Source organism: Botrytis cinerea, chromosome 5 (assembly GCF_000143535.2).
Source record: "Botrytis cinerea B05.10 chromosome 5, complete sequence".
Classification (NCBI taxonomy): domain Eukaryota; kingdom Fungi; phylum Ascomycota; class Leotiomycetes; order Helotiales; family Sclerotiniaceae; genus Botrytis; species Botrytis cinerea.
The window spans coordinates 567,953-586,270 of record NC_037314.1 but is presented as its reverse complement, the minus strand read 5'-3'; the positions used below and the strand labels follow the sequence as shown (position 1 = coordinate 586,270).

The 18,318-nt window shown below is 43.9% G+C and overlaps 8 protein-coding genes across 9 annotated transcripts; 6 read left to right on the top strand and 2 right to left on the bottom strand.

Annotated features, from left to right (window-relative positions):
• The first annotated feature begins 139 nt into the window (after nt 1-139).
• On the top strand, nt 140-3,067 carry BCIN_05g01500 (hypothetical protein). Its single transcript, XM_024692845.1, has one exon. It carries the CDS (start codon nt 1,386-1,388, stop codon nt 2,991-2,993), a length of 1,608 nt encoding a protein of 535 aa, XP_024548627.1. The 5' UTR covers nt 140-1,385; the 3' UTR covers nt 2,994-3,067.
• Nucleotides 3,068-4,189, bottom strand: Bcutp11. Its single transcript, XM_001548995.2, has 2 exons — nt 3,952-4,189; nt 3,068-3,890 (listed from the first exon to the last, which is right to left on the bottom strand). The coding sequence occupies exons 1-2, from the start codon at nt 4,048-4,050 to the stop codon at nt 3,216-3,218; spliced, it is 774 nt and encodes a 257-aa protein (XP_001549045.1). The 5' UTR covers nt 4,051-4,189; the 3' UTR covers nt 3,068-3,215.
• A 58-nt stretch (nt 4,190-4,247) lies between these two features.
• On the top strand, nt 4,248-5,053 carry BCIN_05g01480 (hypothetical protein). The gene is made up of 2 exons (XM_024692844.1): nt 4,248-4,503; nt 4,558-5,053. The coding sequence occupies exons 1-2, from the start codon at nt 4,347-4,349 to the stop codon at nt 4,893-4,895; spliced, it is 495 nt and encodes a 164-aa protein (XP_024548626.1). The 5' UTR covers nt 4,248-4,346; the 3' UTR covers nt 4,896-5,053.
• A 627-nt stretch (nt 5,054-5,680) lies between these two features.
• Nucleotides 5,681-6,787, top strand: BCIN_05g01470 (hypothetical protein). The gene has a single exon (XM_001548993.2). It carries the CDS (start codon nt 5,877-5,879, stop codon nt 6,600-6,602), a length of 726 nt encoding a protein of 241 aa, XP_001549043.2. The 5' UTR covers nt 5,681-5,876; the 3' UTR covers nt 6,603-6,787.
• A 340-nt stretch (nt 6,788-7,127) lies between these two features.
• Nucleotides 7,128-9,600, bottom strand: BCIN_05g01460 (hypothetical protein). 2 transcript variants are annotated; one of them, XM_024692843.1, is made up of 6 exons: nt 8,822-9,600; nt 8,577-8,774; nt 8,364-8,527; nt 7,747-8,100; nt 7,501-7,691; nt 7,128-7,428 (listed from the first exon to the last, which is right to left on the bottom strand). In XM_024692843.1, the coding sequence occupies exons 1-5, from the start codon at nt 8,984-8,986 to the stop codon at nt 7,607-7,609; spliced, it is 966 nt and encodes a 321-aa protein (XP_024548625.1). In that variant the 5' UTR covers nt 8,987-9,600; the 3' UTR covers nt 7,128-7,428; nt 7,501-7,606. The 2 variants fall into 2 exon arrangements, with proteins under 2 accessions (XP_024548625.1, XP_024548624.1); XM_024692842.1 differs by having other exon boundaries at nt 7,501-7,563; nt 7,968-8,100.
• An 801-nt stretch (nt 9,601-10,401) lies between these two features.
• Bcprd2 lies at nt 10,402-13,094 on the top strand. The gene is made up of 2 exons (XM_001548991.2): nt 10,402-11,930; nt 11,978-13,094. Exons 1-2 carry the CDS (start codon nt 11,525-11,527, stop codon nt 12,871-12,873), a joined length of 1,302 nt encoding a protein of 433 aa, XP_001549041.1. The 5' UTR covers nt 10,402-11,524; the 3' UTR covers nt 12,874-13,094.
• Nucleotides 13,095-13,217: 123 nt separating this feature from the next.
• Bcswd1 lies at nt 13,218-15,090 on the top strand. Its single transcript, XM_024692841.1, has 2 exons — nt 13,218-13,802; nt 13,870-15,090. Exons 1-2 carry the CDS (start codon nt 13,441-13,443, stop codon nt 14,903-14,905), a joined length of 1,398 nt encoding a protein of 465 aa, XP_024548623.1. The 5' UTR covers nt 13,218-13,440; the 3' UTR covers nt 14,906-15,090.
• A 71-nt stretch (nt 15,091-15,161) lies between these two features.
• Bcglr2 lies at nt 15,162-17,687 on the top strand. The gene is made up of 3 exons (XM_024692840.1): nt 15,162-15,781; nt 16,101-16,948; nt 17,014-17,687. Exons 1-3 carry the CDS (start codon nt 15,390-15,392, stop codon nt 17,445-17,447), a joined length of 1,674 nt encoding a protein of 557 aa, XP_024548622.1. The 5' UTR covers nt 15,162-15,389; the 3' UTR covers nt 17,448-17,687.
• Nucleotides 17,688-18,318: the final 631 nt, after the last annotated feature.

Sequence of the window (18,318 nt, the reverse complement as noted above, 5' to 3'; positions counted from 1 at the left end):
AGGCAAATGCTAGAACCAAGAATCGGCCGTTGTCCGACGGCAGTGCGAACAAATCCGAAGCAAGCAAGAGCAACTGCGTAAAAAAACAGACAAATCTAGGTGCATCTACGCAATCAGAGCGATCAGCAAGAGTGTACTCGGAATATTGTGCGACTGCACACCAGAGAACAATCTGCTGAATACACACGGCCTGCAAGCTGTTGCTATAAACACTCGCTATTGTCAGTGAGGAGATGTTTCACAGTCGTCAATAAGATCCGAAACTATCGGCCCAGAAGTATCGAATCTTGTTTCGCGGTGTATTTCCAAGCGCTGAGACCCGTGTTTAATAGATGCCGAGACGAGTCACCGATAACTCAATGTGGGGGGGCACGAATGCTGTCAGACTCGACCGCAAGAGTGACCGTGTGCATCTATGATGGACTGATAGGTACCTATGTAGATAGAGGGTTAAGTGTCGTGAAGAGGAACCTTGGTGCTTGTCTTGTACGTTACGTGCAGCGGTGTCGAGATTGTTAAGGATGATATCCACGCCTGGCCCAATACACCTGCCAAACCTTCAAAACGACCGAGGAGGGAAGCGCAGCTCTTTATACTTGACCACTAATCCTGTAAGTGCCCCTCAGCTCAGCCTCGCCGATGATCATTTAAGGCTGATGATGTCAAAGTACCTTCAAGCACCATGATTTTCCCGCACGATAGCTCGGGAGGATCATTAAACCCCGCGATAATTGGTCGACCATTATAGAAAGTTTTATGGTTAAATTCAATATTTCCGATTCGGCGAGCAATATCGAATTGGTGTTGAATTAATATTGAATTAATATTGGATAAATCAATGGATATGTTTCAAACCCCAACCAAACTAGTAGATAGCACGATTACAACCGACCTTCGTAATCACGTTACAGGCAAAACCCTCACGTTTCCATAAATATCCTTAAATAAAAAAACATTCCGATCCACTAGAAAACTTTGCGTGTGAAGGGATATATGAGGAAGTCGAGGTTCCTGAGCTTTGGTTGGTTACTGGAAGCGCCTACCAATGTTGCACCGCCAATCATCGTAGCTGTCACAGTACATGTTGGCGCTAACAAGGTTTCTTCCCCGCGTACGAAACAATCGGATGAATCGAATTCGTCGAATTATAGTGGTAAGGCAAGCCGAAATCTATTTCCAGATAACGAGCACGGCCGCAGAATGTGATTGTCTCTGGGATCATTATTTTGGGCTGCATACATCGGGGATTTATGGTGTTGTTGAAAATTGATTGTTGATGTATATAGTTGCAGTATCGTGCTCTTTTCTCATGGATTGTAACATTTGTGCTCCTGGTGAATTGTATAAAAATTCGAATTTGTAGTATTGCGAAGTTGTTCCCCGTCATGTCAGATAAACCAGTCAGTATGGGTCTACAACTATTTCCACCTCCACCATCAAAAAAGAAACCTTGGAGAAGTAACAGCGATGAACGCAATATTTCCACATCCGTGCCCGATCCTGATCCAGCCAATCGATCGCAATCACTCGACATGTTCGTCGATGGACGCCAGTCGCCATTTGGTAGTCGCCAAACTCCACAAGATAGCAGAGCATCACCCATGAATGTGCCCCCTCCAGCCGTGCTGGCATCGGGCCGTTCGAGGTCTCACACTTCTTTTTCGGAAGCACCTACGCTTGTGAGAAGCAACAGTAATTCATCCAAATCTAGTCAGCACCATCACCGAGAAGAGCCAGTAATGAGATCCATTTTTCCAAGGTATAACCCCGAAGTCCCATTAGAATACCAGCAGTACTATCCGACACAGCAAAGTCCACGGCACATTCCACAAACCGCAATAAGTAGACAGCCATACTCTCCAGGGATCAACGAGGTGAGCCCTGGTATGGGCAGTCCAATGTCGTTAGGCCCACAATCTCCGGGATTGGTTGGACGAGGACTCCAAGACGAGACATGGCCAGAACCATCGAGCTCCGCCGATTTGAAAGAGTTATGGAAAGTGAGCAATGGATGGAAAGCATCAGCATCTGAAGGTCAAAAGTTCATCATGAAAATGAACAGTGCGGTAGAAGAGCCTATACACACTCTTTCCTCCGCTACCCAGCCTTTTTACACACTACGTCTTGATCCCACTTCAACTTCAGCCCAGGTAACGATGACAAGACAAAACCCAGCCAAGCCACCGAAAAAATCACAATCCCCGAGAACTGGTGTATTTCCAAAGGGCGATTCTCAAATGGAAGTGTTGATCACAACCCTTGAGGAACATTCGCGGCGATTGCCCCCAAACGATGGTCTCGTAGCTCTTCTCTACCCCCATGCAGCCTCAAGTATGGCTGTCGATTTGGCTGGACGTTCAAATGTGGCAGACAGTGCTTTAGTGTTGGCAGCAGCCGAGCGCGAATGCGGTCGATTATTGTGGGACGATGATGCAAAGAAATTTTATCTCAGGCATCCTGCAGTCAACACTCCATTTCTCATATCGATAAACTCATCGCCGGCCTGGTCCAGAGTCGAATACACGCTCGAGCATCCAGAACTACCACACAACCTTGTGCGTTTGGTGAGAGATGGTAGCGGAACAGGATTTCTAGAAATCGATACAGGGGTAGCGGCTAGAATAGACGCGTTTTATATCGTGGATGTAGCAATTGCCGCTATTATGCTGGCTGCAATGGATGAGGAAAAGAGGATGCATATTGAGAGGTTTGAGGCACCTCCGGCCGCACCAGTACAACCTGATACACCAAGATCAAAAAGGAAATCCTTCTTGCGAGGGGATCAGATGGAACTGGACATAGAAAGTCAAAAGAGTCCAAATTTCAAGATGGTCCCAACCAAGGAAAAGGACAAAAACAAAGAAAAGGTGCCAGGGTTTTGTGGATTGCTCTGGATGACGGTGAAGGCCATTGCTTGGATCATGAAGATGACAGTGAAAGCAATAGCAGCTATTGTAATAGGGCTCAGCAAATGTTTGACCAAGAAGAAATGATAGCGTTGGACAAAAGGGTACACATGGCGTTTTTGGCATTTGATCACGACTCGGTAATGATTTGGGCTCGGTTATGAACATAATTTCCTTCCTTGGGCTATCCCCGGGGTATCTTATTATTATCGCAGGTCGATGAAGGGATCGCACCCAGTATGATTCTCTTTGGCCATTATCGCTTCAGCATGCAGCCTTCGACATGACTGAGGCCCAATTAAACAATTTTTATCTCTTCCTTTCTCGTGCCTTGAACTTGACTCCATTCTTGTTGACACCGCCGATCGTTAAAGATTTGGCCATTTTTGCTCGCTGTAAATCCAATGCCACCTCTGCATCGGTCAGGGCTTTTAGCCGTTGGCGTGCAATTGATAACTTAACTTCCAGTCTATCCGCCTCCTTTTCCCGAAGTTTTCGTAGGTTTTTGGTTGCCATGTCCTCCTTTGTATCATCGTCTTTCTTTCCGTCATCGGATCTATCATCCTCAAAATCAAAATCCGTATCCATATCCATATCCATATCCATATCCATGTCTGAATCATCGTCTCCCGCCTTTTCTCTCTGTTCTTCCTCATCTTCCACAAATACAACCTTCTTTCCACGTGCTTTGATACCCACGGCTCTCTTTTCTAATTGTTCGACCTCTTTCGATGCCTTATTTCTCTCCGTCCGTACATAGCCCAGGTCTTGTGTCTTGAACAATCGCACAGCATCCTGATTTAAAACTTGATTGCCTCGATCGCCGTTCACAGTTCCCGTATATCTTTTGCCGGTTTTCACAGGGCCCTTTTTGCCCACCATCCCAAAGTAAAACTCATCGGGATTCTTCTCGAGCACTTTTTGCTTAAGCACCTTAAGCTTTGCTTTCTTTTTGTTGAAATCTTTCGCTCTGGCAGAGTAATCCTACGAAGTAAATTAGTACCTTGCAGTATTTTACAAGTCATACACTCGATAAAATTCATACCTTATGCTTTTCGAGAAGTCCCCATTTCTTGCGCTCTTCAGGTTGCGATCTCTCTTTATAGGTGCGCCCATCGCGGACTGATTTACTTGCTTTATCCATCTTCTAAGTAGTGCGCGAATTCAATCAGAATATATTTTGTGAACTTAAATCAATCTGTCGTATGGATGGGTGGAAGAGTATGAGCCTTTTGATGTTTTTCTTAGATGAGGGATTGTGAAAGTAAGAAAGTTTGAATTCCGATAGTCAAAATTTCGACAAGGGTTGACCATTTGCGCTAAGATAAACTAGTTCAACTTGGGAAACTACCTCAGAACATTCGATTTTCTTCACGTCGAGTTGTGAGATATATTGTTGTCGTACATCTTCGATTCGGATTTCTTTTCAATTGATTTCATATGGCAGCTATGACTTCACAAAAGGAGGAGGTAGAAAAGGCTCCCAGGCTACCCATGCCATCGCGGAACCCTCTGCCATTATCCGCAGCACAGGAAGCCCAAGTCCAAGAAGTTTATCATACTAGAGTACGAAGTTATTGTGCGGCAGAAATTAAGGGTATGCATTCGCATAGATATGTCTAAGAAATAGTTACTGATCATCAGCACTTAGTATTCGCGGAATGTGCCCTTGGAAGAACCTTTACTGCCCCATTCAAATGCAGAGAACAAAACCGAGCGATGAACAATTGCATGATATCGCATGCTACACAATCGGAGAAGGATGCAGCTAGAGAAGAGTGGTTTTCACTGAGACTACAAAGACAGCGGGACCGTGAAGCAAGGGAGGCGAGGAGGAAGGAACAGGAGAAATTTCACAGGGAATGGTGGGGTTTACCAACCGAAGATAGAGAGGGCGAGAAAGGCAAAGAATTAATGAGGAATGCCGAGAGAGTCGGTGGATTTCCAAAGAGGGATGAAGGACAACTGAGCAAAGACCGGCATAGGTGACAGCGATTTCCACCTGTAATATGGGGTAGCACAGGCGTTGGGGTTCTTTGCAGCATTTTCGACTAGCGTATGCAACGCTTGACTGGGAATTTCATGTACGACTATACTGATATGACATCAAATCGCATTTCTGGAACGGACGAAGAATTCAAACTGGACTTCTTTGGTTGAACAATTGGATGTTAGTGGCTGTGATTGCCACTTCTATCGAACATTTGTAGGCAAGTGCCGTTGTCTTCGGACCAATTTGTCTCTGGTTGTCGACGCACATATTAGAAACACAACACTCTTGTCGGTTTGAAGTTTTGATAGCGTGCATCATATGCTTTATTGTGGCATTTTTGTACTTCCAGCGATTTCGCTATCAGGTAATGCTGAGACGACGCAGGCGAGCTACATGAAATGAAGCAACTCCCAATTTATAGCTATCTTGAAGTTGCTCTTGGTTTGTTGATCGCTGACATGTTCTTTCCTCGGTCTCTGAAGCCGAACACAATCGTATTTCAACTCACTTTCTTTCAGGCTCCATGGAGCCATCTAGCCCCAGCGAATCTGCATCCCGAAGATGATATTCGGCTGATGATTGCCGAGTCCAGGCGCTCCATATGTTACATTCTAATACTGCAGATTTTGCTGTTGCCTAGGGCAACTTGTGTTGTCATCACTTAAACCACTTTCCTATACTCGTTATTGCGTCTGCCTAGTCTTCATCCTTGAAACTAACGAGCCGTATCTCTTACTATAAGTTTGAAATGATTTTAACACACCAATTATTCATTCACTGCGGTAAAAAAAAAAAAGTTTTTGAAAAATTCACTTTTCGTAAACATCAAGTCTTCATGACAATTGAAGGCAGCATCATCCATAAACCATCTTTTTTATCATAGCATGATGCAATGTTATTCCTGAAGAGCCTGGGAACATCTACTAATATTTTCTTCTTTAGATCCGACTAGGATCATAACGCTATCATCATCGAGCATGAATAAGATGGGCGATACTACTACTATGTCAACGATACCCACGATTTCGACAGCGACACTCGCTTCCGATCCCTCCATCACACCCTCCAATCTCCCCAAGGAACTCCCTCTTCGACTCCCCGAAACAATTGGTGCCGTCATCGAGATCCGTACTTCTCCAAAGGGTGGTCTGGGTATATTCGCGCTCTGTACCATACCAACCAATACTCTCCTCCTAAGCGAACAACCTCTCGTCATTCTTACCGACACGGGAACACGCACTGATCCCCTTGATGATCTCGTATCCGGCTTATCTTCTTCTCGCAAATCTGCGTTCCTGTCCTTACATGCTTATCGCGCAAATCCTCGAGAATCCAGAAATAGAAGTATTTTATATAGTAATGGATTTGGAGTGGGTAAAGTGGAAAATTTGTCAACGGGCGTTTTCGAAACGGCTAGTAGATTTAATCATGCCTGTACGCCGAGTGCAGAGTATAGATGGGAGGTGGATGCGGATGGGGTAGGGAGAATGAAATACTTTAGTAAGAGAGTTATCGAGGTGGGAGAGGAAATCACTGTAGATTATGGACATGGGGTTATGGGATTGAAGAGATTTTACGGCTTCGAGTGTGATTGTAGGAAATGTAGAGGGACGGAGACACGGGGCGGGGAAGCAATTGCGGAAGTGAGGGATGTGGAAATTTTTGGGGAGGTGGAACTAGAAGGGGTTGTGCAGTTAGGCTAAAGGGTTTGGGAATGGAAGTGGCAAAGTCTGGGATGGAGTTGGGTGCTCGAGACTACTGGCGAGACGAAACTCTTGGACATCTGCAATTTTCGTGGACAGTAAAGAAATCCGACACTTGAATTAAATTTACAAGCCTGCAAGAAAATCGTCGCGTTAATATTTTCACCAAGAATCATAAAGCGTCATACTCTTTTTTTCTATACTACAATACCATACATTGACGTAAAACTTAACTGTTATATGACGATACAATCTTGGAAACCCCTAAATCCTCAAAAGAGTTCCAAAAGAATTAGGAATACAAGTGGCTTTCTATACATCTCTACTTCAGCTCTCGAGTACAAGACTGTAGAACAATATGAGCAACGCATGACAAGCACTCGATAGCTGCGTCTCATTTCAAACTTCATAATGGTAAATCTGATAACCTACCGATATTTGAAATTCTGTAAGTTAGAACTACTCAATGCTCGGAATCTCAGAAGTCTTTGAACATTCGAAAGTCCATAAATACTTGCAAGCCACTGTATAAATATTTCAAAAACATATTATATACAAAATTAACTCGTAACAATTATCAGATTCGTTATACAATTTCGACGCTTAGACACAATACAATATGCATCATACAATATACAAAATACAACCTCATCTAAGGAATGAAGGCAGCAACATCCTGTGCAATAACGTCGCCTAATCCAGTCAATACCAACTGGCGCTTTTCAACTTGTCCCTTTCCGAAATCCGACTCGGTACCGGTAAGTGCACCTTTGATTATGTCTGGCAAAGCCGTTGGGAGAAAGCTATTGAAAGCTTCGGTAATAACCTAGGCGGGAATTAGCGGGCTTTTTACAAGGGATTTGAAGCGAAATGAAGACTAAAAGCAATAAAAACCTACTTTGGTAAATCCGGTGACTGTTTGATCTGGAATTATATCGGCCGCGTCGGATTGGCGACGCACCTGATGGGTGGATGTGTTAGTTCTGGTTTTTGCTAATTGCCATCTATGTGAAGTTGATAGTGGGATCGACGTTGACGCCGCCGTTATTAGAAAGGATTTGATTGCCATTGCCGAATGTATTGCCATTTCTAGACAGTGGATTAGTGAGTTGTTTGGATGTAGATGGGCGTAGAATAAGCCTACCCATTGTTTGAACCTGATCCATTGCCATTACCATTTCCGTTCCCCGAATTGGAAGAACCAACAGTATTGGAACCGCCATTGCCCCCCAAAGTATCTGCAACTGTGCCAACAGTGTTTGCGGCATCTCCAGATGATGATAGAGAATTGGTAATGGGATCGATGGCAGCAACCCATACACCGTTGACGTATGATGATAGAGTAGGGGGTTTTGATCTCCTTACCTTGTTGAGGATGCTGAATCCTGAGTTTCCTGACCCGATAGAATTCTTGTTTCCGAAAATGTTGCCGTTGCCATCCGAGCTTCCGCTGTTATCTCCATTCCCGTTTCCATTACCCCAGTTCTTGTTTCCGGCACTATTGGAGTCAGTTTGAGTACTTTGAGATGGAAGGAAATTGCACTCGATAATCAAGACTAGCAGGCTAAATAAGATTCGATATCTGGAGAATTGTGAAAAGTTCAAGATTGAATTGAACGAAAAAGAAGATGGACTAAATGCTACGATGGATCCACTAGTCTGAATAATTTGAGTGTTCGATATACTTTCGACATTCAAAGATCTCTAAATCTTGGACTGAAGTCTGGGATCCTGTAGACGCTAGATAGAGGGAATACTCACGAATTGTCATTGCCATTCCCATTCAAGTTGCTTAAAGCACTGCCCACAATATTTGAACCAGATCTACGATTCAAGATGCTTATTCCTGAGTTATCGCTCCCAATAGCATTCCCATTGTCGAACGTATTACCATTCCCATTGTATGATCCTGATCCAACGCCATTCTGTGGCGTCTGGTTAGCCGTGTCACCCAAAAAGTGCAAGGAGACATACACCGTTACCATTATGGGCGTTGCCGTTTCCAGCAGCATTGCCCCCACCATTGGAATTCAAGTTTCCAAAAGCACTGCCCAAAATATTCGAGCCAGATCCACGCTTCAAAACGTCGATACCGGAGTTTCCGCTCCCAATAGCATTTCCGTTTCCAAAAACATTTCCATTCCCATTATTTGATCCTGATCCATTACCATTCTACATATAATTAGTCGTAGGTCTCGAAAATTACAAGAAATACATACATCATTCCCATTACCCTTGTTCCCATTGCCAACAGAGTTGCCCGCGCCGTTCCAATTCAAGTTACCGAAGGCTGAACCAAGACTTGAGAATCTAGGAGACGGTATGGGAGCAGAAAAAATAGAGGTTGTGAGGGCAAAGAGTACAAGAAGGTTCTTAGTATGCATAGTGAAAATTAGTATGATAGGTTGTTTGTAATGATTGAAGATCGTGCAATGGATAGTGTTCACGGCAATACTAAACAAAGTTTAACGAAGTAGAGTCTAATGAGAATATTGATAATACATGGACGAAGGGTAGATCCATATTTATGTGCAAAATTCTATCCATATCCTGTATAGATGCCGAAAATGAAGCATATATCTAGGTTTCCACTGGCGTTCCGGATCTGCAGATCTTTGGGCGCATCACGAGGATCGATGTTCTGCAGGAAGAGGCATCAATCTCATCTGAGGATTGCCGAGGGGTGCACCAGAAAAGATTCAACTCAATTTTTGATGAGAGATCACATCAACGATGCTCAATGTATGTGGTGGTGATTAGCATCATTAAAGAGGTGTATTGAGGGATGATCGGATTTACAGGTAAAGATCTGCGCTACACCTTGCGGCTTACAGCGTGGCTCGATGTGTTAAAGTCTCAAAAGCTAGCGTCGGAAATATACAAGCATAAACTGTAAATTGGACCTTTGATTCTCAATTGATATAAGGGAAAGCCACATTCGTCAGATTGGGAAGTGTGAAGTGGACAACCTGCTCCGATTAGGAATGCGAACAGACGCTTAAGGTTAGCGAGAACCCCCACAATCTAAGGTTGTTATTAAACTCCGGGAAAGAAATTCCCCTAGACCTTTCATCTTTGGCACTTGACAATTTATCCCGAATTGAACTAAGTATTTCGTCATCAGAGTCAAAGCAGTAATTGAATTGTGCACTATTGGAAGAACGACGACGTAGGGGTTCGGCAGACTGCAGTGTGACCCGAGAATCGAAAGCCTTCAATTCCTGGCTTCTGATAAATGATTCAATCAAAATAATTTGGAATGCTGGACTCAAGAGTTCATATCCGTCCAGTCTATTGGTCTTAACTATTAGACATTTTGCAATGGCATGAATTAAAGTGGATTTTGAAAGAAGAAGAAAAGACCGAGGGGGCTATGCTTTTCAATAGCCTCGGATATCTTCTATAAATTGATGCTATAGGTGCAGCGGAAAATTGTAGGTGCCATCAAGGAGACAGCGGTAACTACTGGAAATTGAAAAAGTATGGAGATGGACGGCATGGCAGCAGGCCGAAACATCATTCATTTCCGCAACGGCAGTTCTTCATAGTTGAGAGATCTGCTACAATCTAGCATTCTATTTCTACCTTGTAAATTTTGGGGTTCATAAACAATTCAAACATACCTCATGAATGTCATGTTACCAGGCACTGTTTGTGTTTCTGAGTTCTCGTGATTGATATTTAGATTCGCTTGACGTTAAGCTGGAGTGATCACTAGGCTAAGCCAGGAGACGTTTGCGCTTGAGGTTATTATATGGAGACACTAGAATGGACCTCGGAAGAATAGAGTATTTGAATTGTTGGGCGTTCTCTCCTCACCTCACTGAATTAAGTTTCAACCCCCATCTTACTAAAACCTATCTAGTGATCTACCTGGCTGGGTGATTTACGCCCCTTATCCTGTGATCTTCATTGTAAGGAGTGGCAATGAAAGATAATTAGGTTCCGTCCTTCATACCCTGCATACATCATCGGAAGTATCTCCGTACGTCGAGAGTAAACTCAATAACATTAGTGTATTGTGTGCCATCCATGTCCTCGTCAAATGGGCAACAAAATATCAAATAGTTCTCTGAATATCACAATTACACGGTTTTATAAGTAATAACGAAAGCTGTATGATGCATCTACTTCCGACTGATTGTTAGTCCAGGTTGAGTGTATTTGATCTTAAACTGCCAGCCATTGGATTCCATTTGGTCTCCGAAATCGATATTAAACATGTTTCTTTAACATCTTCTCAATTCGATTGAATGGACTGGCAAATCGAAACTTTGGAAAGATGCTTCCGCACCAAGACCTGGCTCAGAAGATCCGCACTGCACTACTTTACCGTCCTTACATCTGCCGCTCAAAACTTATTTGATATAAAAATGTTCGACCCCAGGCGCTTGGCGCTATATTTCGGGCGTCATCTAGCATATACGCTTATATGCCTTACCCCAAATATCCCTTTCCGTCTGGTGATCGTCCAAATAGCCATTCGACGTCAGCGGCACTAATGTGCCAGCCATTGATTGTTGTGGCCCTGTAGTGCAGGCCCCCCATCTTATTTTCCAAGAGATCAACATTAAAATGAAGATTTAGACTACTTGTGCCCGTGTCAATCTTTTGTGGACATCGATTCTCAGTGAATATTGCGATGAATTCATCGTTCGTCCTGGTCTAATTAGGCGAGAGAAAGCAAATCAACTGCCTCTTATATGTCGGCCTGGTTCTCGGAGCTGAGGAATGTCTGCTGTGTTGTCGATTCTGTGGAGATATTCAAGTGTGAGGATATGGAAATATAAGTGCCTTGGTTTCCCTTCTCCTTTTTCTTAACAACCTCGTACTCACAACAACTCCATCCTTCATCAATTCATTTACCTCATATCTTCCTCATCAAATCAAAAATTCATAGACTTCAACATAAACATACAACCATGAAGGTAGCAACTATTGTTGCCCTACTGGCATTTACCGCGACTGAAGTCGCCGCGTATCCTCGATTGGCTGCCGAACATGCCGAAAGACTCGCGAAATCTCAACTTGGCAAGCGAAGTACAGCTGCTCGTGACCCACTTCAAAAGAGAGCCAGTTTCGATGCTGCATCGCAGTACGTTAGCACGACAGGAAAGTATGCTTTTGTGCCACCAAACTTCGGCGCAGGAGACGTTAGAGGACCTTGTCCAGGATTGAATGCTGCCGCGAATCATGGATACATCCCCCACAGCGGAGTAGGTACTATAGGCGACTTTATCGATGGTACCAATAGGGCATTCGGCATGTCTTTGGACCTTGGAACGTTTCTTGCTGTTTTTGGCGCCGTGTTTGATGGCAACTTGCTAAGTATGTTTGAGTGTCTCCTTTCGTGTACCAATGTTGACATCTTATAGCTTGGTCAATTGGTGGACCAACAGCTAAAGTTGGCCTTCCCTTGGGCAATCTTTTGGGTCTTACTGGAACTCCTCGAGGCATTTCTGGCTCCCACAATAAGTACGAATCTGACACTTCTCCAACTCGCCCGGATCTTTGGTTAGCTGGACAATCCTACAATCTTGAAGTTCCACTATTTCAGAAGTACTACGATGCTTTGGTCGAGGGTGTTGGTGCCGACGAACAATATCAGAAGCTTCTCGACTTCAGAATTGACCGCTTCAATAACTCTATTACAACCAACCCCTACTTCTTCTCTTCGCCTTTTGCGGGAGTTCTCGTTTCTCCCGCCGGCTATAATTTCCCAGTCCGAATGATGTCCAACAAGTCTGCAGAATTTCCGGAGGGCTCATTGACTAAGAAAGATTTGATGTCCTTCTTTGCCATCACAGGCGAGTCTGGCAGCTTTCAATATAAAGTCGGCAATGAACGTATTCCAGACAATTGGTACAAGAGAGCTATCGGTGATGAGTATACTATCGCTGGTTTCCTTGCCGATGTTGTTGATTTTGCTTTGCAATATCCACCTCTTCTTGATATTGGTGGAAACATGGGATCGCCCAACACTTTTGCACCTGTCAATCTTGGATCTTTGACTAAGGGTGTCTTTCAAACTGGATCCTTGCTCGAGGGAAACAACTTAGAATGTTTCGTTTTCCAAGCCTCACAAGCAGCGCTCCCGGATATTGTTGGCGGTGCTATTGGGAATCTCGCGAATACTATAAAGCCATTTACCGATGTTGTTACTCAACAGCTTGGTGGCTTGGGCTGCCCGCAATTACAAGGCATTGATCAAAGTCAATTCTCCAAGTTCCCGGGATACACCAATTGCAAGAATGGATGCATGAAATACTAGATGGATTTGAAAGCAAGCGCTGTATGATAGGAAGGAAACATTCTAATGCTAATGTAACGATTTATGATTGCGTGGAAGATGATGGGGAACTTTGGAGCGAAATATATTGATTTTTGCGTGTTATAATCTCTGTAAATCAGTGGAAATCACTAATTGAATGTACCTACCTTTCTTGAGACCTGTTTTCCCAACAGCACACTTATTTGAGTGTCAATCTTGCATGGAAAAATAGTAAAAATAGCTGCGTAGCTACGAGTAGGTAGCTGACTGTGTGAAACTTGGCTAGTGTCCCTTGAAGCTTCAATGGACGGTGACCTTATTACCTCGTGCGACTTATCTTCAACGGTCAATATTGATAAAAGAGACGTGCCATGATCTTCAAATCCTTCACAAATCAAGGGTTTGTACAAAATCATCATCAGAATCCAATTCACGTATCAGTATCACGCTTAAATATTGCTGATCGCGCCTGCTTGTCAGCCTTGTTGGTCTTTATAAAACGAGGCTGAGATCCCCTCATCCTGCATCTCGAACTTCTGCGACTCTTCACTTCTCGATACCAGCATTATGAATCTGTCACTAACTGATCCTTTTGTTCTTGCACAAGATTATCCCGAATCATCCACACTCACCCTTCGCAGTGGCCATGCTTCCTGCGTGCGCTTCAATCGCAAAGGCGATTTTCTTGCCGCAGGGCGCACTGATGGCACAGTCGTGATTTTTGACGTTGAGACCAACGGCATAGCACGGAAGCTCAAAGGACATACACGACAGGTGCAATCGCTAAGTTGGTCGCGCGATGGTAGGTTTCTACTCACGTCGAGTCAAGATTGGACATCTATTGTTTGGGATTTGATGGACGGGAGTATTCTGAGGACTGTACGGTTTGAGGCACCGGTATATTTGGCAGAATTTCATCCTTGGACACAGTGAGTCGAGAAATATCGTTCTTAGTTTGTCTTCAGGACAGCGACTAACTCTTTCTACGCGTGCTAGTTTGAAGATATTGGTCTCATTGTTCGAAGATCCGCCTCTACTAGTAGATCTTACAAACCTTCAAGTTGTGAAATACATCCTACCTTCTACAATTAAAAAACGAACAGTATATGGAGAAGACGAATCGAAACCGATCGCACCACAAACCACAACGGTCGCGATTTTCACCGCCTCGGGAGATCACATACTTTCAGGTACTAACAAGGGATGGCTGAACATAATAGAAGTTGCTACGAGGACGGTTATTTACTCCACAAAATTGTGCACCGGCGTGTTACTTTATATGCGGCTTACAACTTCTGGGCGAGACGTGGTAGTCAATGCTCAGGACAGAATTATTAGGACAATCCAGATACCAAATTTGTCAGCTGAGGATCTGGACCCTGACACGATAGATATTGAAGTCGAGCACAAATTTCAAGATGTGGTGAATAGGCTGAGTTGGAATCATGTAGCATTTAGTGCAACGGGGGAATATGTAACGGCTTCAACATTCAACAATCACGATATTTATATATGGGAGAGAAATCACGGAAGTCTGGTAAAGATTCTGGAAGGACCAAAGGAAGAGCATGGAGTGGTGGAATGGCATCCTCACAAGCCTATGATTGCGGCCTGTGGCTTGGAGTCGGGAAGAATACATATTTGGTCCATTGTTCCGCAGCAAAGATGGTCGGCTCTAGCACCGGACTTCGCTGAAGTCGAGGAGAATGTTGAGTATATTGAGAGAGAGGATGAATTTGATATTCATCCACAGGAGGAGATTCACAAAAGAAGATTAGATGCTGAGGACGACGATATAGATGTTCTAACGGTTGAACCAATCAAGGGGGATGTGATCGACGAAGACAATGCATTCAGGATGCCAGTACAACTCGACGGGGATGACACCGAGAGCGAAGAAGAGTTTGTAGCTGTAGGAAGGGGTGAAATGAGAAGGAAAAGTCCCTCAGATGGACGCAATTACCAGCTTGATTCGGAAGCAATCGGCAGTGCAGATGAACAGCCTCGAAGAAAGAAAGGTAGAAGACGTTGAATCATGCATCCTTCTAAAAAATTCGATAAATGGCGTTTTTAGGCAAGTATGTGGTCTGGAGTTTAAGGTGGGAAAGATATGTTTTCGGTGGGTACTCTACTGACTTGCATATCATATGCAGCCGTCAACCAATTAATAGCTTACACATTAAGAATGAAATAATCTAGCAATAAGCTCAACCAGCAGTTCTCTTCGTTATCTTATCTCACAATTTTTGCATAAAGTATTTATACAAGACATGAATCTCCCATTTCTAGTTCTTCGAAACAGTGCGAAACTCTTTGGTTGTATAAAAAACGCCTCGAATCCTGCAAATCGCTTACACATACCTTTTTCATTCCTGATCCTCCAACCACACTGCAGTCTCATTCACCCGTCTTACATTCCTATCACATCTTTGCTTAAGGGGTGGCTGCATCCAGGGACTTACCCCTCACTCTACATTGTCTTATATAAACAACGTGATAAAGAATCCTTTCTCACCATGTTGTCAAAACCCCTACCTCCTCTTCTCACAATAAAAACAACATCTCTTGTACCCCCGACAAATCTCATAGCCGTCTCTACAAATACATATAGTTCCGGTACTAGCACACAATCATCAAGCTCAGAATCCGCAACGACGTTATCAGCTATTTCAGCAGTAGCTAAATCGGCGCTCCCAATTTCGAGAGCGGGATTATCAAGGAAGATGTCGGAGTTGGCGACTACGGGGAAGGGAGAGGCGAAGGAGTTTGATTATATTGTTATTGGGGGTGGAAGTGGTGGAAGTGGGACGGCGAGGAGAGCGGCGGGACCAAGGGAAAAAGGGGGGTGGGGAAAGAACGTTTTGCTGGTGGAGGAGGGGAAAAGCGGTGGGACTTGTGTTAATGTTGGGTGAGTTTCTCGAGGGCTCTTTTTTGCGTTATGAGCAAGTTGAAATGGAATTTCATGAGTCTTATTTTGAGAAAATTGGAGCAAGTTGAGCCAAATGACTTGAGATCATATATCGAAATTATCTCGAGTGAAACGAGGATTATATCGATAGCATTTTCCATATCTAGCAGTGGCTGTTTGATTTCTTTAATATCCGATCATTTCCTATTTTTCTAGTCAATTTGAAGATAAATCGTTTTTGCATATGCTTTTCAGTCTACATTCTGTTCATGTACTTATGACCAAAACTCATATGCTGCACGTACTGACAACAGCACAGCTGCGTCCCCAAAAAACACACTTGGAATTTCTCTTCCATGGCTGAAGCCCTCCGTGCTAGCCAATACTACGGCTATGAAACTACCTCCAATATCCCCTTCAACTACGCCGCTTTTAAAGCGAAACGCGATGCAAACATCGCCAGTCTAAACCGTAGTTACGAAACTAACTGGGCACGCGAGGGAATAACTCTCGTTCGTGGAACCGCCAAATTCGTCGCTTCAAAAACCATTACTGTGGAATTGGAAGATGGAAGTGGTGTTGAAACATTCAAATCTGAACACATCTGTGTAGCTACCGGCGGCAAACCCATTGTGCCGAAGATTCCCGGCGCCCATTTTGGTATCACTAGTGATGGGTTCTTTGGACTTGAGGAATTGCCTAAGAAAATTGCTGTGGTGGGAGCAGGATATATAGCAGTTGAGATGGCGGGAATGTTGAATGCTATTGGTGGGATTGAAGTCCATTTGTTTATACGCGGAGAGAAGATATTGCGAAAATTCGATCCTATGATTTCGGAGACGATGACGAGGACATACGAGGAAGCGGGAGTTATCATTCATAGAGGATATAAGGGGTTTGCGAGAGTGGAAATGTGGAGTGGGAAGAAGAAGAGTGAGGAGAAGGTGTTGAATCTGAGGTGGGATGGGGATGATGGGAAAGGTTTGATGGTTAATGAAGTGCTTTGGGCGGTGGGGAGGAGTCCAGAGACGGAGGGGTTAAATTTAGGGGCTGTGGGAGTGCTGACGGATGATAAGGGGTACATTCGGGTAGATGGATTTCAGAACACCAATGTGGAAGGGATTTACGGTTTGGGAGATGTGACGGGTCAGATGGAACTTACACCTGGTATGTATTGTTTTTTCCCCTTGCTTGGATACAATGAGACGGAAGAGTATCTAACATGTAGAAAGTCGCCATAGCAGCTGGTCGACAGCTCTCCAACCGACTTTTCGGGCCCTCTCAATTTTCTCAGTCCGCACTCTCCTACTCGCTCATCCCAACCGTCGTCTTTGCCCACCCTGAGGTCGGTACTATCGGTCTTACAGAACCAGAAGCTCTCCAAAAATATGGAGCTGGCAATCTTAAAATTTATCATACGAAGTTCGCAGCTATGTTTTATGATTTCTTTCCGCCAGAAGAGAAGAAAGGTATACCAACTGAGTTTAAGATCATCTGCGAGGGTGAGGAAGAGAAGATCGTGGGATTGCATTTGATAGGACTTGGGGTTGGAGAGATGTTGCAGGGGTTTGCGGTGGCAGTTAAGATGGGGGCCAGGAAGAGAGACTTTGATGCTTGTGTGGCCATTCATCCAACAAGTGCGGAAGAGATTGTTACGATGAAATAGAGAATGGTGGAAAATGGGAGTGATATGGTGACATGGAATGGTGGGCATAACTGATTTATGGCTGGGTGGATGGATTGGATGGTTGGATGGATTGGAAAAGGTAATAGGTGGCAAATTGAACAAAGCAAATGGGATAGGCATGTTGTGAACGAAATCGGTGCAACGAAGCTCTGGTCATGGGAATCTGGGCATCATGATAATGAATTATAGACTGTTTTCTTTCTGAGCTTGAGCCTGCCATACAGAAGTGACGAGTGACAAGATATATATCCACGCTGTATCCATAAGTAACAAATCTCTAGACTGTATCTGACAATTAGAACGTCTGATCAGTCACCCAGAGATCCACTTGGAGGGTGAGATAATCGTATCCTATCTCACAGTAGTACTGGAATCCCCTTGGTGAATGTGCATGTTTGACTGAATCTAGCTCTGAAATTGAGTCAATCATATCATATCAAATCCGAATGACTTTTGTAGCAGATAGTTGTAATCTAACATCAAACAGCATCAAAGCACTTGCTCTGTTACCTGTAATTGTCTATTTTGGTTTGTAAAGCAAACAACGGCATTTTGCATCAAGCAGGCAATACATTGGAAGGACCTCCAATTTGAAGCTCAAACTTTTCAAAGCTTCTGCTAGCCACCTGGGCAACTATTGCTGAAGAACTATTGAGTGCAATACTGTTTGAGTGGTAATAACTTGAGACTTAACTATAAATCTTAGATCCGGAGTACAGGTAGATGAGGGTGGAATAATGGACTGAACCAAGGGGGGTAACTCGGGTAAAAGGAGAGGCGAGGCTCGAAGCAAAGTTCTACTTAGATACGCATAGGAACGGAATCACAAATAATTGAATAGGCCTAGTGG